Genomic DNA, 22,521 nt, shown 5'->3' with positions numbered 1-22,521 from the left:
CTTTCCTTTCCTTTCCTTTCCTTTCCTTTCCTTTCCTTTCCTTTCCTTTTCTTTTCTTTTCTTTTCCTGTCCTGGAACTCAATCTGTAGACCACGCTAGCCTGGCACTCATAGAGATCCATTTGCCTCTGCCTCCCTAGAGCTGGGATTATAAAGGCTTGCACCACCACCTACCACCTGACTAAAAACATCTTTAAAAAAATGGGAGAAAGCTAAGGCAGGAGAACTGCTGTGAGTTCAATACTAGCCTGAACTATACATCAAAATTAGAACAGCCTGGGCTTGAGTAAGAAGTTTCAAAAATAAACAAAATGTTTAGGGTGGGAGAGATGGCTCGCGGCTAAGGGCACTTGCTCTGGAACCAGGAGGGTCTAGATCCAAGGAGGGCAGAAACACAGGGTGGCCGTGGCCCCCTAAGTTGATTCTTTACTTCCCAGTTATTGACCCTTTAGACTTCATTTCCTTCCTACTCCAAATCAGATCCTGAAGTCCTCCAACCATGTTCTTCCCTCCTCACATTAGACCTACAGCCTCGTGTAAAAGGAACTTTTATTTGCCTGGTTCAGTCTCAGAGGCTCACTGCCTCCTGCTAACTTAGGCCTAGTCCTGGAAGCTTCTAGCCTCCATACAGTCTAACTCCATACAATCTAACCTAGAATGTTTGCAGCCTCTGAGATTTACTGCTAAATGAACTGAGTCTTTCTTGTACTTCCTGAGCTCTGGGCTGGCTGGTTCAACTCAGCTGTTCTGGCTCACCCTCCTCTCCCAGCTGATTTATTCAATCCGGCTTCTCTCTCAGCCTCTGAATTGCTCTGCTTGGTCTCAAACTAATGCCAGGAATCTGCTCTAATCTCCTGGCTCCTTCTCATCCTCTGGCTCATTCAGTCTTCACTTGAGTTCTCTCTGCATCGTGTCTCTTTATTACTGTCCTGGTAAAAACTGCCTCCTCCTCTTTCTCATTGCCCCTCAAGTAGCTTCCCTTTCTTCTGAAAGTTGGGTAGATCCTATTCTGTCAAGTCTTTCTCTGATTAATCACTGTTTCTGCCACTCAATTAGACATCACTTTCAAAGATGGGTGCTTCCTTCTACAAACTAACTTTACCTTCATTGTTTGGGATTAAAGGTGCATACCAGCACAGCTGGACCTAAGCTTTTCTTTATTTGAAAATTGCTCTATATCAGGCTGGCCTTGAACTCAGAACCGCTTGCCTCTGTATCCTGAATTAAAGGCATGTTTCTATTCTAGCCGGATCACACAGACCTAGAAGGTCTTTGGATATGATCTTTTGCCAGAACCGCCATGTTCTGAATTAACATTCTACAGCCTCGGTTTTACAGACCAATACAGTCACCACCACCCTTCTCTGATTGCTGCCCCCACCTTCAAGTGCTCTGTGAATGTCTTTCACTGAGGTCACAAGGAACCTGCCTGCCAAATATGACACTGCTAACTCAACTTCCAAAACAAGGTCCGGAAAAAGCAGACACCTGCTACTGCTGAGCACTCTAATCAGAAACTGCTCTCCTCCAGCTCCAGCAGCACCACTCTCCCCGGGGTCTCTTCTCAGCTCACTGGCTCTTCCTCAGCATCCTTTCCTGAAGCAAGCCACTGACCTATCTGCAAAGCCTACCAGGGGGCACTACTGACAAACGGCAGTCTTTATGGCATGTGCCTCCCATTTCACAAACCTCTCTGGATACCATGGCTTCTACATTTATTTTTGTGTCGACAATTCCCAAGCCTGTATCTGCTGCCTATGCCTTCCTTGTGGCACCAAACCTGCACATGGAACTGGACATTTCCCTCTCAACGAAAGCTGTCCACAGTGCAACAAAGGGATCAACAGTATAGGGTTCCGACTGCCTGGCCAAGGGTCTGACTTTGCCACTCACTAGAAATGAGCTCAGACAAGTTATTTAACCCACTGTGCCTCAGACTCTCCACTCACCAAGCAAGGGTGATCTTAAACCTACCCTCAAAGAGTTCTTGTCACAGTGAAATGGTTCATATAAACAAAAGCATACAAAATAGGGCCTTCCATTAGAGGCAGCCAATAAACGTTAGCTAGTTAGCTAGCTAGTATTATTACCTTCATTATTGATCACCATCATCACCCCACACAGGCCCCAGAAACTGGACATGCCAGAAAATGAACTTGTTATCTTCTCTTGTTCTTGAGTGAATCACCTAGGTAATAAAACAAAAATGTTAAAGGATTCCTAGTACCTCTATTTTTCCTCATATTCTCTATCTACCTCAACTATCATCCATAACAGTTCTTATTTCTTTATTTCTTTCTTTATTTATTTATTTGAGGCAGGGTCTCACTATGTAGCTCTGTGCTTCCATTTCCCTGCCGGGAGCAGGCGAGACCTCAGAGGCTGTGAGCATAATGAGAACAGACTCTCAGGAGGCAGCTTCAGTGAGGCAGCTCCTTGAATGGGGGAAACAAAGGCTACTTAAACTTTTGGTGGGTAGGTAGGGGCTTTTGGGGTGAATCATTAACTGGGGCCAGGGTGCTGGAGATGCCTCATTTGCATAAGGAAGACTTCTAAGTACTGCTAGACATGACTTTATAAGGGGAGAGGAAGTTTAACCTGGCTAGTGGACTGCATGACCTGCTGGCAGGGGCTGAAGTGGGAACAAAGGTCTGGAACATACAAGCCTGGGCAGTGGGGGAACAATCTCACAAATGCCAAACTCAGGCAGAGATTCAAAGGGTTTGGACATGCTTCAACCTCACTCATGCCCCAGGCTGGTTTTCCCCAGTCCCACAGCCCTGGCTGGCCTGGAACACTATGTAGACCAGGCTGGTTTCAAACCTACAGAGATCCACCTGCTCTGCTTCATAAATGCTGGGATTAAAGCTGTGTATCATCATACCCAACTCATGCTAATTTTAAAACTTATCTCAACAGGCCAGTGAGATGGCCCAGCGGGAAAAGATGTTTACCATCAAGCCTGACAACAGTCCACGCTTCAGGGCTGGAGAGATGGCTCAGAGGTTAAGAGCACTGGCTGTTCTTTCAGAGGTCCTGAGTTCAATTCCCAGCAACCACATGGTGGCTCACAACCATCTATAATGAAATCTGGTGCCCTCTTCTGGCATTCAGGTGTACATGCAGGGAGAACATTGTATACATAATAAATAAATCTTTAAAAAAAATAATAGTCTAAGCTTCAGGGGATGGGATGGGGGGAGAGGGGGCTAGGCATATAAAGATGAAAAAAAGAAAAATTATTATTATTATTTTTGAGACAGGGTGGGTTTCTCTGTGTAGTCCTGGCTGTCCTGAACTCACTCTGTAGACCAGGCTGGCCTCAAACTCACAGAAGATCCTCCTGCCTCTGTCTCCCTGAGTGCTGGGATTATAGGTGTATGCCACTGTGCCCAGCTAAAAAAATTTCTTTTAAAAAATAATTGATACCAGAAATTTTGGGTTTTTTTTTTTTTTTTAATTTGTTTACTTAGATTTTTTTTCAAGACAGGGTTTCTCTGTGTAGTCCTGGCTGTCCTGGAACTCACTCTGTAGACCAGACTGGCCCTTAGCTGCCACCTGCCTCTGCCTTCTGAGTGCTGGGATTAAAGAACTGTGCCACTACTACCCAGCTTGTTCTGTTTCATAAGACAGGGTCTCACTGTCTAGCCTTGACTGACCTGGTGTTCCCTATGTGGACCAGGCCATCCCTCATCTTGTGACTATTCTCTTCCATGGGAATCTCCAATACTGGGATTACTGGCTTAGGCCAACTGGTCTACCTACAAAAAATGATTTCATTTTATCAAATTCACTAAGCAGGTGCTCGACAAGGAAAGGGCTCATCTCTCAGCTAACAACATTTTCTTTGTTTTCTCTTCTGTTCTTTTCTTTTTTTTTTTTTTTTTTTTTTTCCTTTTTTGGTTTTTCAAGACAGGGTGTCCCTTTGTAGCTTTGGCTATCTTGGACTTGCTTTGGAGACCAGGCTGGCCTCAAACTCACAGAGATCCGCCTGCCTCTGCCTCCACTAGTGCTGGGATTACAGGCGTGTACCACTGTGCCCAGCCACTTCACTTTCTTAAAAGGTTAATTTTAAAATTTACAACTTTTCTTAGTTATAATGACTGTGCTACAGAAGCATAGCAATTAAGACTTTTAGCTTTGTTTAGCAAAAATTGATCTGAAAAGTTTATTCAGCAGCTAAGACCAAGCACTGCTCTAGCAGAGGACCTGAATTTAGTTCCTAGCATCCATAAGTGGGTCACAACCACTGTTAAGTCTAGTTCCAGGGGATACAACACCTTCTGGCCTTCATAGGCCCCTGGACTCACAGTACATGCATTCATGGGTACACAGGCAGACATAATTAAATCTTTTTTTTTAAGTGCAGCTTCAGACATGGTGAATAATTTGTGTGCAGATAAAGTTCCCCAGGCCAGGCCTGATGGCCATTTCTGACCTTTTCCATGATAGTTGAGTAGCTGCATTCCTTGGAAGTATGTGTCTGAATTAGGGAAGGCAGTTATGCATACAGTATAAAGGAGCAGACTGTCAGCTTTAAATTTCGGCTGCGGGCCAGGCGTGGTGGTTCATGTCTTTAATCCCAGCACTAGGGAGGCAGAGGGAGGTGCGTCACTGAGTTCCAGGGCAGCCTGGTCTACAGAGCAAGTTCCAGGACAGCCAGTACTATAGAGAGAAACCCAATCTTGAAAAATCAAAACAAAACAAAAATAAATAAAAAAAAACTGGCTGCTTACCCAGCTGGAATTTTCACTTGGCAGGTTAAGTATCTAATTTTTATTTTGCCTTAAGTTTCCACATCTGTAAAGTGAGGATAATGAACGCATCTACATTCTTCATTGAGTATTCTGATAATTAGTTAATATGTAAAATGTTTAGAACAGTGCCAGCAGACGGTAAATACTACATTAATTACATGACATTATGTTTAATATATTTAATTACTGGTGATTAAACATGATTCTCCTTGGCGCTTGGAGGTGAACCTCCTGGCCAGTGTTTGGAAGAACCACAATGTACCAAAGCTAAAAGTGTAACTGGCCGGAAAGTACTGGCGGTCAGAGGACAACTTCAGAAGTTAGTTTTCTCCTTCTACCACGTGGTTTCTGGGGAATCAAACTCAGGTCCTCAGGCTTGGCGCAACTCATGGCCAGGCTAAACAAACTCCTGGGCCTTCCTTCTGGCTATCAGACTATTGAAATACTGGCCCCTAAGGAAATGGAGTTTCCCCAGGAATCTCATGCTGGGAGAAGGAAAAGGCTGAACCCTAGTGTCACCAGATGAGGAACTAAGAAAGACACTTCAGAGTTTTGACAACTTGTCAGAACAACCTGCAGCAGAGACTGAAGCTGAGACAGTGACAAGACAGCAGCACCACACTTTGACTAGGATGTTGACCTCTTACACGCTACTCAAACCTACACCTCATGTCAAGACCTCAAAGATGAACAGGGGTGGGGGTGAGAGTGTCACTGGACCCCTTTCTTTATCTGCTCCTTTTCCCAATATAGCCACGTTGAATAAATGTGCTTTCCAGGCTTTTCACTGTGCTTGTCTGTTTAACTGGCTTATTAAAGATGGGTGCCAGGCATGGCAACACACACCTTTGGTCAGAGCCCTCACTCGGGAGCTAGAGGCAGGCAGATCTCTGAATTCAAGGCCAACCTGATCTACGTAGACTGTTCCAAGCTACACAGAAAGACTCTATCTCAAAAATAAACAAACAAAAGGCAGGTGGCTAAACCCAACTGTTAGGGCTGCGACAGTCCAGGCTCTTATCTGACCCTGACAGCTCCAATAACAAAAGGGGCTTTGGACACTGGGACAACGTATGACCCTTAAAGCCTAAAGTATTTACTAATGGCTCTTAACAAAACACTGACAGCTGCTGCTCTAACCCAGGACATTTTCCCATTCTAACATACCCAAAGAGGAAGTGGAGACCCAAATAGAGCCATGATTTGTCCAAAGTTATACCTACATAGAGTAGTGGGACTGAGAGTAAAACCCAGCTTTCCAGGTAAACAAACCAGGTAAGAGAAGATCTCAGAGTAACAACTGAGATCTGTAAATTAAAGATACTAGCCTTTAAAGTTGGTCAACAGTTACTAGGACACTTGCTAATTGCTGTAACCCAGAAGAAGTGCTTTTGACACTCCTAAATGACCCTGTGACCCTCATGTACAGCAAAGGTTGAGAAGCACACTCGAGTGCTGTGCTAAGCTGTGGGTATACACAAGGAGAGAGGAGGGCTGGGGAAATGGCTCTATGATAAAGCACACAAGCAAGAGGAACAGAGTTTGGATTTTTCAAAACTCACATAAAGACAGTGCAGAAGTGTGCAGCAAAGATAGGATCCTGGGCAAGCTGGCTAGCTAGAGCGGCCACAACTGGCAAGCCCCGGGCTCAGCCTGCCTCAATAAGTAAAGAGAGGATGAGGAGACCCAACATCAACTTTGAGCCTCTAAACAGCCCACAGATGTGAACACACTACAAACACATATATATGCGAAGAAAAGAAAGAAAATAAAAAAAAGATATGAAAGAAACAGGCAAAGCAAGGGGAGAGGATGGGGCAGGAGAGTTGACAAAGAAGGTCCTCATGGTCACCTGCTATTGCCTACAAGAATGTGAAGACAATCTTGTGGTGGTTTGACTAGGAATGTCCCGTCGGCTATATATTTAAACATTTGATCATTAGGGAGTGATGTTAGTAGGGATTAAGAAGTTTGGCCTTGTTGAAGGAGGTGTATCACTGGGGGTGAATTTTGGGGAGTCAGATGCTCAAGCCAGGCACAACTGGCCCAACGGTGTGTGTTCGTGCAGGCGTGAATGCTCATCTTCTTGATGTCTGTGAATCAAGATGTAGAACTCTCAGCTCCTTCTCCAGCACCAGGTCTGCCTATGTGCCAGCATGCTTCCCGCCATGCTGATAATGAACTAACCTGAACTGTAAGCCAGCCCCAATTAAACTCTTTCCTTTATAAGAATTGCCTTGGTTATGGTGTCTCTTCACAGCAATAGAATACTGTCAAAGACAAACCCCAAGGAAAGGGAACGAAAAAGGAAAATAGGTAGGGGAGCCCCAGCCCTTTTTTGAAGCTCACTATGTAGCACGGGCTGGTCCAAATTCAAATGCATCTCGTGTGGAAACCTCTAAAACGCTGAGGGTACAGATGTGGGTCCTGTAAATTCCCCCACTTCACAATTATAAAGTTAGCTGTGAATTCTTTTTAAAAAGATATTAAGCTATAATAATATGCAAATTATGACAAAAAGGGGGTGGGAGTAAGTGACTGACTGAAAAACGGAATGCACAAGACAATACCAACCAGCTGTCCTGGCACCTATCTCTAACCCCAGCTTTGGGAAGTGGGTGTGGGTGTGGGAGGATAAGGAGTTCAAGACTTGGCTCTGGTCAGTTTGAGGCTTCCCTGGGCTGCATGAGACCCCATCTCAAAAACACAAAAACACAGCACATACACAAATAACAACAAAACAAGGATAATACCCAGAAAGGTCTCAAATCAACAAACATACAAATGAAAATCATTATACAGAAGTGAGCTCAATAATAAGAACAGAAAATTCAGCCAGGTGGTAGTGGTGCAGGTGGTAGCACACCTTTAATCCCAGAACTCAGGAGGCAGAGGCAGTCGGACCTCTGTGAGTTCAAGGCCAGCCTGGCCTACAGAGTGAGTCCAGGACAGCCAGGGCTGTTATACAGACAAAACCAGTCTAAAAGACAAATAAACAAACAAATACTAACAAAAAGAACAGAAATTCAAAAGCAGAAAAACACAAAAGGCCAATATACTCTTGAAAAGACACCTGAGCCTACTGTATTGAAAAAGAAGGCAGGCACAGACTGACAAGAATGAAAGATGATAACACAGCATTATCAAGAGGAAGAGGAGGGAGGGGTGAGGAGGCAACACCACTGTTTCTGGAAAGAAACACAGCAGTCATGTATCAAAATGTAATACATGCAACTCAACAACAAAAAGACAAACAACCCAATTCAAAAATAAGCAGCCAAAAGCTGCCTGACTGCACTAGCAAGACTGAGACAGGAGGATACCTACATCTTTGAGACCAGCCTGGGCTTTGTGCCAAAGCTGACAACCTCAGCCCAATCTCACATGGTGGAAGGATAGAATGACTCCCACAATTTGTCCTCCAAACACGCATCCGCACGCACACACTGGTACATCTGCATACACTTAAAAAAAAGTTTAAGTACTTTATAATATGCGGATTTAAACACTAGCTGACTGGGGTTGGCCATGTAGCTCAGTTAGAGCGCTTGCCTTCGTGCACAGGCTGTACCTGCTCCTCAGCACCTCACTAGAGGGTGTGGTGGGCACTATAGGGCAAGCTCCAGGCCAATCTGGAGTATGTGAGATCCTGTCTCAAAACCACAAAGACAAGGCCGCGCAGATGGCTCAGCGGTTAACAGTGTTTGCCCCACAAGCCCGACAACCTTACACGGATCCTCCCAGAGTCCATGTGAAAAGCTGCACACCCTGTAGGCTTAATCCCAAAGTGGAGACAGGAGACACTCACAGGCGACGGAGGGCAGCCTTCCGGGAGGACATGGTGGCTGGGCAGAAACAGACTGTCTCAACAAGAAAGGTGAAGGACGAGAAGTGACTCTACAAAGCTGTTCTCTGATGTCACATGACTGCCATGGCACATGTACCCACGCCCACCGCATGTTGCCTGTAACTAAAACCAGATGGGGAGTGGGGAAACTGGTGGTGCACACCTGTAATATCAGTGTTTGGGAAGCTGAGGCAGGAAGATGACAGTTCAAAACCAGCATGCTTGTACTCTCACACACACTCAAGTGAAAGCAAAAGGAGCTTATTACTAACTTCTACTAGAAATAAAACTGCACACAGCACTGCACTTGTTAATTTTGGTCTCAAAGGAGTAATTACTGAGACTTCTTCTCAGGGAGTAAGTTACACTACAAAGTACATACGTTATATAAAATCACAGTTGTTTCTGAGAAACAGTTCTAAAAGGCATCTGAAATACCTTACCAAGAAATTCTTGAGTCTTAGCATCTGACGAGGAGACTATGACTTCATTATTTCCAGATCACCCAAGATGAAGCTGGGTGAAAATCTGAGGACCAATTGGCCTTTGTTCTTTAATAAAATGCAAGTATGCTACAGAGAGAAACCTAAAAACAGACTTCAGTTATCAGTGAATCAAAATCATTGTACTCTAAAAAGTTCTACAGGCGAGTGCTGTAGACCCCGCTGGCTCCCTCTCCACTCAGCTGCCAGAGTGCCTCTCACTTCCCTGCTGAAACCCCAAACCACATGCATGGCTTCTACAGGCCTCGACAATTTGTTCCTAGGGGCTGTGTTTTTAGTTTCACCTCCTACAACTGCCCCTCAAGAATCCTCTGTGCCAGATGGTGGCCAGCCATTCCAGAAAGTATAAAAGAACATGTACTTTAATGAGATAGCAGACAATGCAATGGCCTTCGCTATGGTATTTTCTTTTTTAAAAAATAACTTTTTGGTTTAGTTATTCTATGTTATGAGTGTTTTGCATGCACGTATGTATATGCACACATGTGCTGCTGCAGGAAAAGGTCAGAAGAGGGTACTGGAGCCTCTGGAGCTGGAGTTCCGGCCTGTGGTGAGCCATCTCTGGCACTTTAACTGCCACTGAAGCATCAGGGCAGTACCTCAGCTCACCAGCCCGGATCTCAAGCCTCATCTGTGCTTGCCTGTGGTTTCCCAGTTAGCCAGTAGTCACTTCTCCTTTCTAATGTGGAGTGGTCTCCCTGGAGAAGCAAAAAGTGATCATATATGCAGAACCTACACAAAATAAAACTGTATTTAACATGGAAGTCAACCAAGTGAGCTAGAAGCTATTGTCTACACCACACATAGAGACACACACACACACACATTGCATGAATCAAAAACATCTGAAATTTCCTTCATGGCCTCTTGTTATGTTTAGCCATTTAAAGACTGTCTGCCAGCTGTGATAAAGAGCTCTGGGTAGCCCTATCTCTCTCCTGGTTAACATGTCTGTGTGCCTTTTATCTGAGTCCTGAGAAGCCACTATGAGGCAGCATCCCATCTCTCCTTTCATATCCTTTCCCCGTGCCTCCCAGATCTCCCCTGAGCACTATCAGACAGACAGTCCTTTAGTACAAAACACTGTTCCTAAATCATGCCCCAAAGCAGACAAAAAGAACACAGAGTTCCACATCTATTAGCTGACCAGAGCCTGCTGACTAGTCGTCTGCCAAAAGTCGTTTGCTTCTCTCCTGTAGCTCTGAGGAAACACAAAGGGAACTGTGCTCCTATGTCTGATATTACTTCTCCCCGGGACTCCCTGCAGCATTAAGAATTAAGGCCTCAGAGATATTTCCTCTCTACACACCCACACAGAACTCTTTCTCCCAGCAGCATGCACTCGGCAGTTCTGTTTTCAGGCAGGCAGTGCACATGCTCAGCCACTGCCTTCAGGTTTCGCAGTCTCTGAAGAGGGAGCATTCTACCCCGGATTTGCATGCCAAGATGACAAGCCAGCCTGAAAGGAAGACCTTCAGTATCGCCTTCCTGCACTGGATCAGACTCTGCAAATGAGTTTGAAGAGCCAGATCCAATTTCCAGGTGTGCAGCTGTCTTGCAGTATGATCTCTAGGTGGCTCTTTAATCTTTCTGTACCTCAGTTTTTCCATCCTGGAAAGCAGGGATTGTGTTACTGGCCTCACTTTGAATTCTGACTCTCACTGTTGAATGAGAATATTTATGTTTCTACACACTAAGCAACTATAGGGATTTAGAATAAAAAAAAAAGCAGACTTTCAGAAGGGTCACTTCTGTCAGAGCTACACAAAAATACCTAAGAGAACCCAGAAGGAATCCCTAAGACAATAAGCTCTCAAAGAGTCACTCTGACACACCACCCCACAAATCACACACCTAAACCAGAAGAAAAGCAGGACTTTCGGATGATGGATGCTCAAGCCATTGTTTATCAGACTCTCAAGACAAAGGTCCCCACTTCAGACCTGTAACCTTAACAGCGCGTTGTTATTTCGCCTCAGTGCTTACGTTCAGTACTCACTTCTTCCCCTCCACTCTCCCTTCTTCCTCCTTCCCTTCCTCTTCCAGGCTGGCCTCACACTCATGGAATCCTCCTGCCTCAGCTCAAGTGCAAGGATTACAGAAATGAGCCGTGTCATAAAAACACTTACTTATTCAATGCTTATCAAAACAGTGTTCCCTAAAAAAGTCAGTGCCCTATAAATGGTTGCCATGGATGACCCTGTGTTACCCAGGGTTTGTACTGCTGTGATAAGCACCATATCCAAAAGCAACTTGGAGAGGAAAGGGTTTATTTCATCATGTAACTTTCATGTCACACTCCATCACTGACGGAAGTGAAAACAGGAACCTGGAGGCAGGAGCTGATGCCGAGGCACGGAGAAGTGCTGCTTACTGGCTCGCTCTTGTCCAGCCTGCTTTCTCACATCACTTAAGACCTCCAGTCTTCAGATGCAGCTGCCCAGGGTGAGCTGGGCCCTCTATCATCAATCGACAAAACGCACCTCAGGCCAATCTGGTGGGAGTATTTTTTGAAGGGAGGTTTCCTCGTCCCAGATGACTCTAACTCACGTCAAGTGGACAAAAAAAATTACCTAGGATAGACCCTATGGCTAAGTAAGGATAAAGGGTAACAGAAGAAGTACAACTCGAAGACTGCTGAAGACAAAGGCTGAGGCTCCGGCTCAGAACACAACTCTTGGTGCATAAGCCAAGCTCAAGCCTTAGCACCATCCAGACAGAGAAAGGAAGGAAGGAAGGTAGGTCTGTCTAACCAGATTTAGTAGCACAGTGATCTTGACACTTCAGACACCCCACCAGGAGTTAAAGGAAGAAAGATTAAGGGAATGAAGACAGTCTGGTTTATGAAACTTGTGAGAGCTCAGGAAGGAAGGGAGATCAACTAAGACAGTGTTTAACAGGGCTGGAGAAATGGCTCAGTGACTACAGTACTTGCTAAGCAACCATGAGAGCCCGAGTTCAGCTCCCCAACACCCGTGTACAGGTCACTGGAGCAGCACACATCTATAACATGGCACTGGGTGGGATGGAGACAGGCTCACTGGCCAGTCTAGCAAAACCCAGCAAGCTCCAGGTTCAGTGAGAACTGTCTCAAAAACAATGGAGCCATAGAGGTGGCTCAGTAGTTAAAAGCATTTGCTGCTCTTGCAGAGAACCTGGGTTTGGTTCCCATCACCCACAAGGTGGCTCACAACTGTCTGCAAATCTAGTTCTAGGGAATCCAGAGCCCTCTTCTGGCCTCTACAGGAACTGCATGTAGATGGTATACTTACATATATGCAGGCAAAACACATACAAATCAATCAATCAAGCTGGGCAGTGGTGGTGTACACCTTTAAGCTCAGCACTTGGGAGACGAGGCAGGCAGATCTCTGAGTTCAATGCCAGCCTGGTGTACAGAGTTCCAGGATAGCTAGGCTGTTACAGAGAAATTCTGTCTCAAATAAAACAAACAAAAACCCAAATAAATCCTTACTATAATAAGTAAGAATTAGCTGAAGGCACACGCTTTTAATCCCAGCACTCAGGAAGAGGCAGGAAGATAGCTATGAGTTTGAGGCCAGCCTGGTCTACAGAATGAGTTCAGACCAGTCAAAGCTGCATAGTGAGACTCTATCTTTAAAAAAGAAAGATGGCCAGGCACAATGGCACACAACTGTGATCCCAGCACTCTAGGAGGCAGAGGTAGGTGGATCTCTTTGAGTTTGAGGCCAGCCTTGTCTACAAAGTGAGTCCAGGACAGCCAAGGCTAGAGAGGGTTTCTCTGTGTTTATACGAAAGAAAATTTACAATTTTGTTGAATTACTGGAGCATTTCTGAATATAAACAGCCAAGGAGCACACCTAAGTGGAATATTAAAATGCCAAAATAATAGTTACAGAAACTATTGTCTAACTATTTGGGAGGCTGAGGCACAAGATTGCTTGAGCCTACGAATTTAAAACCAGCCTGGATAATACAACCAGACCCCATCTCAAAATGTAAACAAATAAAAATAAACTAAAACTCTACTTGGAAACTTGAAAAGCCTTTCTAATCACCACTCCCCACTTGCTTCCCTTTCATCTGTGGCTGTCAACAAGGAAGTTTCCAGCGCTGTATGGGTTCCCCAAAAAACTTCGTTTCTCCTTGGTCTCAATAAACTGTTCATCTTGATGCTCAATTCTATTTCTTAGCTATACCAAATTTTATCCCCTAACAACACATCCAGCGGCCACTAGTCTGCTCCATCTGACACACATCACCATGATCCACACTACGAACCTCTTCTTTGGTGATTTGTTTTTAAACCATACTTTTGGGGAGAGGAGTTCACAGAATGTGTATGGAGGTCAAGTACAACTTTCAGAAGTCAGTTCTCTCCTACCACCATGCTGGCGCTGGGGATCTAACTCGGGCCCATAAGCGCACGGCCAAGCACTGCTACTGATGAACCATCTCAATGGCCCTGGTGTTACGTTGGGACAGAATCTCATGCAGCCCTGGCCTCCAACTCACTAGATAGCTGGAAACGGCTTGAATTTCTGGTCCTTTTGCCTCTGTTTGCCAAGTGTTGTCTTCACAGTTGTATACTGCCTAACCAGGCTTTGTATTATGAATCTTAACAAACATTTTAGATCCTGATCAAAATGTAGCATATTCCATGAGGGATGAGTGGCATTAGGATAAGAACTGTTCTCTGTGACTAAATCCTACAGATGTCGCCTCATCTCAAGAAGAAAATTACTAGACAGGAGAAGTAGAGAACTACGCTCAAGAACAGATCCTGGGCACACTCCATGAACTGTTAAATAATAGCTACTTCATGCTACTCTAGAGATTTGAGAAGAGTACTGAGGGACTCAGGAGATGGCACATCAGTTAAGAGCACTCACTGTCCTGGGAGAAGATGAGCGTTCAATTCTCAGCACACACATGGCAGGTCACAACAACCTGTAACTCCAGCTCCATGGAACCTGAGGCCCTCTTCCTGATTCCACGGGCACCCCTACACATGAAACATTCACACACACAATTATTACACAGAGGTTTTTTTTTTTTTTTTTTTTTTTTTTTTTTTTAAGAGGATAAAGCCTAGGAGCTGGAGAGATGGCTCAGTGACTAAGAGCACTTGCTGCTCTTCCAGAGGACTTGGCCTTGACTCCCAGCACCCACACGGAGGCTCACAGCCATCTGTAACTCCAGGCCTAGGGGTTCCAATGCCCTCTTCTGTTCTCTGTTCTCCACATGCAATAGGCATGTAAGTGGTGCCCAACCATGCATGCAGCCTAGTCCCAGCACTCAGGATCGAGAGGCAGGCAGATCTACATGAGTTCAATGCCAGCCTGGTCTACAAAGTGGGTTCCATGACAGCCAGGGCTAAACAGAAAAACCCTGTCTCAAAAAACAAAACAACCCCCCCCCCAAATGCATGAAGGCAAAACACCCATCCACATAAAATCATAGCAATAATTTTAGTTTTTTAAGAGTGTAAAGCTGCTGGGTGCTGGTGGTGCACACCTTTGATCCCAGCACTCAGGAGGCCGAGGCAAGCAGATCTCTGGGTTTGAGGCTAGCCTCGTCTGAGGAAGGAGAATCTTTGAGTTTAAGGCCAGCCTGTTCTACAGAGGGAGTTCCACAGCCAGGGCTACATAGAGAAACCCTGTGTCAAAAAGCAAATAAAAGTAAAATAAAGAGCATAAACCTAGATGTGGTAGCACATATCTATAACCCCAGCACTTAGGAAGAAGAGGGAAGATGAGGAGGTCGGAGTTCAAGGTCATCCTCTCCTCTCTCCAGTTACATACTGAGTCAGAAAACAGCCCGGGCCACTTCAGACCTTCCTTGTCTTCAAAAAGACATTTTGTTTAAGTATTTATAAAATCCCATTAAATCACTAAAAGTAGTTCCTCCAGGGGTCAGAGGGATGGCTCAGAGGTTAAGAGCACTTGTTCTAGCAGAGGACCCAGGTTCAGTTCCCAACACCCACAGAGTGGCTCATAATCATTAATTATTCCAGCTCCAGGGGATTCACTGCCCTCTTCTGGCCTCTGCAGGGCAATGCATGCTCATGGTGTATATACATACATGTAAGCAAACATCATAAAATAAGCATACATACATAAAATTTTAAAAATGACATACATAAAATAAATCTTATTTTTAAGTAGGATCTCCATTTGAGAAGCTGAGGTAGGCACGATTGTTGAGTTCAGGGCTACACAGGGAGAAGGCCCTGTTTTAAAAAACAAAATAACAAAAAGCTCCTCTTCCTTCCATTGGCTAGAACGTGAGCTCTAGTTGTAACAGCGCACAATGGTGAAAAAAGGCAGAAATGAAGAACTGCTGGACCTGCGTCCTCAGTCGACAGGACATGGATATCTTACTGTATATATGCGCTTAGACATAAAAATCTGTCAGTCATTCAATCACTCAGTCAAACACAGATCAAAGTTCTCCAACTGGGAGTGAGAGAAAATGTTATGAACACCCAAAATTAAACACACTCTAAAGCTAAACACAGTTCACAAGCTCAAAAATCATCTATGTTTTTCATATATTAATACTCCTCAAGAATAAAGGAAATTTAATCTTCACATTCTAGTCACAAATGTACAATTCTGAATGTGCCTGCGAGCACCTGAGAACCAGAAAAGGCCAAGTGGAGTGCAGAGGTCTACCAGAAACTACCAGAAAACTACCACAACAGGACTGCCAGCTTCCTCTTCCCCACACACCGGAAAAACTGCAAAAACCAACAGCGCCCATTTGCCCCTCTCTACACAGTTCCAAATGGAGCCTGCTGGAGCCAAAGGGTTCGGAGAACTTTCTCTTTTAGCCGGCAGCTGTGCCAGCCAATTTACTCCATAAATTAATGCTGCTCTCAAGCTTGGTCAGAGATGCTTCTTTTTCCAGTGGGCAGCGGTCAATGCATGGACTCATGAGTAACTGGTCAAAGAGCTGAGAATAACTGACTGCTAACTGTGCAGCTCTGAACAAGACATCTGTATCAACCCCCACAAGGCTCAGGGAATACAGAAAGACAATTAAGAAGAGCTGAAGGATGGGCCTGGGGAGACCGAGTTCAGTGCTTAAGAGCTGCTCTTTCAGAGGTTCCAGGTTCAATTTCCAGCACCCATGTGATGGCTTCACAACTAACTCAAGTCCAAAGGGGTCTGCTTCCCTCTTCTGGCTTCCACAGACACTGCTTCTATGTGCAGATATATATGAGGAAAACACTCATACACATATAAGAGAAGGAAAGGGGGGAGGAAGGAAGAAAAGAGAAAGAGAGAGAAGAATTGGATGATGGAAAAAAATGTTCTGCTGCTGTCTTCTGAACATGACATGGCTGCTGCACACAGGGACTCAGGACCTGGGATCACCTGCACAAGATCAGTGTAGTCAAAATTCCAGTGTGGATGGAGGAGAAACTCAAAGGGCACCAATCCCAGCTGAGGTGACATTGGTAACTGATGGCTGCTGGGGGACGGGAGTAATTTGGGGTTGTGGTCACTGGTAAGTTGCCCATGCTCATGCAGGCTGTGCTAACTGGACTGAGTGGATTGTTTAAAAAAAGAAGGAGATGATGATGTGAATATGGGAGGTCAGTGCTGGAAGGACCAGGTTCTGTCTCGAAAACAAAGAAAGTGGTGAAGAGCACCTAAACAATGTCACCCAGGGTCGTCCTCTGGCCTCCATACCCATGCACATGTACACAGACATCTGCACATACACAAGTGCTCACACAAGAGACACGCTCTTTGGGACTAGGACTGTAGCTATAGCGTGCCCTAGGTTTGATTCTTAGCACCACAAGGAAAAAACAAAAAGTACCACTTTAATGAAATACTCTGTAAAATATGAAAGCTTTACCACATTGTCAGCACTATGCAAGGCAGAGTGTCCTGATGTCTTACCCTACAATGACAAAGAACTCTAACTTACCCTCTAGGCAAAGCGAGTAAATAACCATTCCTGAGACTACAGTAGCCACTACAGAGAACACCCAACCCTCGTTACCAGAACCCATTCGATTACTGCAAAATTAATGTAAGTTAAAATGACTAGCTAGGCATGGTGACTCCTACCTGTAATTCCAGCCCTCCAGAGGCTGAGGCAGGAAGATTGATCCAAGTCTGAAGCCTGTCTGGGCTACAGAGTAAGATCCAATCTCAAGAAAAATAACAAAACAAACAGGAAAGATTATTTGAAACGTGTTTGAAGGGACTAGGTTTGCTACATGAGGGATGACATGTGAGAAAGGTCTGAGCAAAGAAACAGAACAAATCGTGTTTCCGTAAGAGCAGGAGCATCAACCCAAGAGTCCTGAAATATGATCATTCTATAGCACTCCCCAGATACCCATCCCCTAACAGAATTCCCTTTGGATTCCCCGAAAGATCTTCCTGACTTGGAGCTTGGCCATTCTCCCAAGCCCCCACCTCTGATTCCTGTATCACACTGGGCTCATCATTCTTCCTGACTCAATCAGACCTTCTCCACTAATGCTTCACCAGCCCAGAGTTACAGAACACAAGGACTGGGATGGTCCATAGACACCTTTGGTGCAGCTCCACCTTACCGAAGCCCTGGGCAATCCGGTCTCCAAGGTCTCAGGGCAAACAGCTATAATTATACCACACTAATTTCATCACATGCCCCTCCCAACCATTCCGCACACTGCTTCTCACCCTGTATTCATCTCCTAACCCAAAAGCCTCTGTGGGGAACCCCCTCCTGAGGTCTCCTGACTGTCCTACATACACTCTTCCACCATTCTAACTTCTTTTGTGTTCCTTCCTTTCCAGTTTTCTTATTTTTCAAACCTTCATTTATGTTATTTTGTTTTTGTTTTTGAGACTAGGTTTCACTATGTAGTCCTGGCTGGCCTGGAACTTCCTTGGTAAACCAGGTTGACCTCCGGTTTATGGCATTTCTCTTGCCTCCGCTTGCCAAGATCAAAGAGTACAGCGTATGCCACCTTGCCCAACTTCAAGCTCTTCTTTTTTAAAATTCATGTTTATTTATTTATCTATTTTATTCACTTATTCATTTCCTTTTTATTTTTTGAATGCATGTGTGTGTGTATGAGGCCAGAAAAAAACAATGCCAGACGTCTTCCTCAACTGCTCTCTACCTAATGTTTTGAGACAAGGTTTCTTGCTGAAGCCAGAACTCACCAGCTGCCTAAACTAGCTAGCTATCAAGCTCTGGGGACCCTCCAGTCTTACATTCCCCTGTGCTAGGATGTGGTACCACACCTGGCTTCTCTGTATGGGTCCATGGGACCTGAGCTCAGGTCCATCCTCACACTTACACAGCAGACTCTTTGCTAACTGAGGTCTCCCCAGCCCAGGCCTTTCTTTAGAGACTTCCCATGACCTTCACTGACTTCTCCCTTCCCAAGAATTCTATAGCACTTAATAGCTTATCATGATTGTGGTCTCTTCTTCTGAACCCACCCACCTGCAAATGCTCTATAAATAGTTCTGTTCACTCATTAGCTCTGCCTTATATCGTGTTTAGCCAGACTAACATTCCCCAGTACAGAGAGTATGGGCTTATCTGCCCACGCGCGCAGCACGTGTGCACACACACACACACCAGACGCCATATTTTTCACTGCTACCATATTACTTGCCATAAGTTGTACTAAGTGCTTCACATATTGTACTTCATCTCAAGATCACAATGTTGTTATTGGTATTCTTCCTATTTTAAGAAAGAAACAAAAGGCATCTTTGTTCAAGTCAGCTTAAAGTTGGGGGAAAACCAGGCTGAGATTCAAGCCAAACTCTATCTCCCAAAGCTGGCACAAAGCAAGCCGCAAACAGATATGTGTTGCATTACCCCATCTTTTAGTATATGCTGATGGTCTTACCACGGACAAATAAGTTAATGGGGGTAGAAACCATGCGAGGAGCCTCCTGAGGTAGAGTAGGGAAATGAACTACCTTTTTTGGTTAGTGCCCATCGGTTTAGGTTAAGTGACTGGCTGTGTGACACCTTTGAACTTGCCTAACAGCTGTTGTAATCCTTCTCACATTCACCCAAAATGTCACCTGCTCTCTAAGAGCGCACAAAGGCTCCCACTAAGACGAATACTACCCTCCTGCACATCCCATCTCAAAGAGGACAAAAGGATTAAACAAACAAACAAACAACCCTCTGCCTCAGCCTGCATTTCCCAGGGTCTGACCTTCTTTAGAGCAGGCCACCCTGCTTCCAATGTAACACTCAAACGACTCACTTATTACCTCTGCCTTGTGATTGTGAGGCAAGTGGCATTTCCTTTACCTTACAAATAAAATGTTCAAATAAAGGGCACTGATGATCTGAAGTCACGCGGCCAATGGCTGCCACTGACTGCAATCGGGTCTTCTGATTGTTCCAGTGCCCAGGAAGACCCTCACAGGTGGCATCCCATTGGGCTGGAATTAAAATTATGGCGAAAGTTCCTGACTGATTTTCAATTTTGGAAATTCACCGGACACGTGTCCGTCTTACACGTTCTCCTCCACTTACTTGCAATGTACCACGCCACAAAACCGCGTCACCTCCCTGAGCCCCAACATTTTTGATCCATAAACGAAACTATCAGTGATATCTACGAAACAGCAGCAGCCTGAGGAGTTACTAAGGCGGTCACAAGACACAGTCGGCACTGTCTGCCCTTAGAGGTGTGGGTTCCTTTCGGCTGCACCCCCGAAGCCTCGGGGTTCACCCAGTGCGGCCACGCGACAGGGTGTCGAGGAGTCCGCAGGCCCGCACTTGACCTCCAGGGTTCCCACGCCCCGCGCCAGGCACGCTGCAGTACCTGCATGGAGTCCGCGCTGACGATCTCGCCGCCGAGCCGCTGGCCTAGCTGCAGAGCCAGGGTGGACTTGCCAGTGCCAGTGGCCCCGAGAATCACTACCAGGGGCAGTGTTCGCTGCAGGCCCCGGAATCCAGAGCTCGCAGGAACCGCTCGTGCAGCCGCAGCGGCCGCCATCTTGAAGGCATCTGCGCACGCGCCGAAGCAGCTGTCCCCATGGCAACAGCCAGTGCGCCGGCGTGGATCTCCGGCTCTGGAGCGAGGGAGGGTGCAAAAGAGGAGGAAACTGCAAGACAAAGGTATCAAGCTGGGGAGGGTCATGACGTAACTGTCTAGCTGTGCTAGCGCACCGACTTGCTTTCTCAAAAGAGAGATGGCAGCCCATCTAAAATATATCAGTCTACATTGCGTCCAGGCTCCCAATTCGTTTTCTTCATACCATTAATTCCAGAATAAAACTGCGTTACTGGTCTCCGGTTTATTGTCTGACTTCTACCACAGGCTGTTAGTTTCACAAAGACAAGGAGCCAGTTCTGACTAGGTCACTGCTGTATCTCCTGTGCCTAGCACAGACACCCCAAACAGTGATGAAATGGGCCTACTTAGTGCTGGATCTAATAAGCTCAGAGAGTGTCATTCTTCAAAATCAGATCTGTCCAGTTCTCAGGCAAGGGCATGGCCCTAATGTTTTCATTCCACAGTCATTCAACACACAGAAAGCAGGGCAAAACTTTCCATCGGTGTAGCCAAAGCAGTTAAGAGATAGGCTAAGACCGAAAAAACAAGCAAGTGAACAACAACTCGAAGATTACAAGAGGAAGTGGAAAAAAAAAAAAAAAAAAAAACGGAAAGGATAAAGCAGATACAAGTGACGAAAAGAAAAATCAGAACCAAAGATGACCACAATTCAAAAGAGTCTGAACACTACTTTAAGAAATAGATTTAGAGCCCCACAAGGTGGCAAATGCCTGTAATCCCAGCACTCTGAGAGGTAGGAGCAGGCGGATCTGTGAGTTCGAGGCCAGCCTGGTCTACAGAGAGAGTCCAGAACAGCCAGGGCTACACTGAGAAACCCTGTCTCAAAAAAAAAAAAAAAAAAAAAAATCCAAACAACAACAACAAACACCAAAAAATAAAAAAGAAAGAAAGAAAGAGAACTATCTCTAGGGGTCCAGTGAAATGGCTTAGCAGGTAAGGGTGCCTGCTGTCAGATCTGATGACCCCAGGGTCCTCATGGTGAAAGGAGGGAGCTGACGCTGACCCGTGTGGGGGCACCTTAGACTGGGCTGGATTCAAATTCCAGCTCTCAAATTCCAGCTGTGCAACCTTCCGTTAACATTCTCTTTGTCTGGAGATTGAACTCAGGGCCCCCTGAATGCTAAACAGGCACCCTAACACTGAGCACTCCCCACCAGGTCCCTACTTCCCCTCCTAACCTCCACAGTTTTATCTTTCAATTTCTCTGAGGATTGCCATAAGGAAAAAGTGAACTAATGTCTGGAAAGTGCTTGCTACAAATGCCCTGGCAAATAGCAACCACCATTTGTTGAACAGTTTGCATTATTATAATTGTACAATCCCATCTGCCTTCCTAAATAAGAGCAAAAGCCTAAGGGCAGAGAACTTTTCAACAATGTGTGTAGACACTTAAATACCCCTTCTGCTAAGCTCTGCCTAGTTAGGCAGTTTAAGGGGTGTGAAGACACAAGTGAGTCGTAGAGCGTTTGCTTAGTAAGCATGAGGCTCTGGGTTCAGCCAGCACTTGGCGAGGGGGATGGTCTCTGTCTAGCTCCCACCTAGAGCCAGGACTCCTCATGTCAAAGTAGTACCTGCCCCTACCCCACCCCAGAAAGCCAGGGTATATGACTAGAATGACTGCCAATCACTTGAATCTCCTTGGGCAAAATGGCCACTCTCACAGACCTAGGCTAAACCATGTAGCTACATATATTGTTCGAGAGAACTCCCATTCCTAGTCCTTGGTCCCTAGTACCCCCTTTACTCAATCCAGGCTTTTTTTTTTTTTCTTATGAAAAGCCTTGTTCTCTCTAATTTGTGGTACCCGCCTGGGGCTAAGTTTAAAATGGAGATGTGTGGCCACATATTGGCAGACACACTCACATGACGGCTGTTAACTGTAGAGCCTTTGCCTGGAGACTTTCAGAGGGTATGGTTACCGTGACAACCACCAGACCGATGGCAGGCTGGAGGAATGATGCACATAAAGAGAAAGCGGAGGCCAATTTCGTGATGACAGTCTGACGACGACGACAGACTCTACTCACTCACAGATGGGGCTAGCACTGTCCAAGTCATGACCAGGTGACTGTTACTGCAGAAAGAAACAGGAGGGAGGAATTTACCACCGAGAGACCAGAAGAGGAAGAGGCTCGTTACCAAGGCAACCAGAGAGAAAGGAATGAAAAAAAAAAAAATAGGGCTTCACCACAGCAGCAGAAAATTGCTTCTAGCCAAGCAACACGGGGCTGTTGCTATAGTAACAAGGAGAACAGGGATCCTGTAGACCATAGGGAGAATTATCACTGAAATGCTGAGCAGCAAAGACTCCTAAATCAGAATGGAGCCTGTGGTCCAAAACAAATGAGGAGAAGTGGGGAAA

The 22,521-nt window shown here is 45.5% G+C and overlaps 1 protein-coding gene across 3 annotated transcripts in view; it reads right to left on the bottom strand.

Moving 5' to 3' along the window:
- Nucleotides 1-20,079, bottom strand: part of Trit1 (tRNA isopentenyltransferase 1) — a 42,779-nt gene extending 22,700 nt beyond the window's left edge. For 2 of the 3 annotated variants that reach the window (XM_055610902.1, XM_055610900.1), the window contains exons 1-2: nt 19,905-19,982; nt 2,090-2,187 (exon numbers count right to left, since the gene is read on the bottom strand). Coding sequence is in view for 2 of the 3 variants with exons in the window: in XM_055610900.1 (XP_055466875.1) it covers nt 2,090-2,095 (6 nt within the window). In the remaining variant the exon portion in view is untranslated. Of the gene's footprint in view, nt 1-2,089; nt 2,188-19,904 lie in introns of all 3 variants that reach the window. The other variant, XM_055610899.1, reaches the window with a different exon arrangement.
- Nucleotides 20,080-22,521: the final 2,442 nt, after the last annotated feature.

This window comes from Psammomys obesus, unplaced genomic scaffold (assembly GCF_907164565.1).
Source record: "Psammomys obesus unplaced genomic scaffold, mPsaObe1.curated_primary_1811, whole genome shotgun sequence".
NCBI classification, from domain to species: domain Eukaryota; kingdom Metazoa; phylum Chordata; class Mammalia; order Rodentia; family Muridae; genus Psammomys; species Psammomys obesus.
Note: the sequence above shows the minus strand (reverse complement) of the source record. Positions and strands in the feature narration are given on the sequence as shown.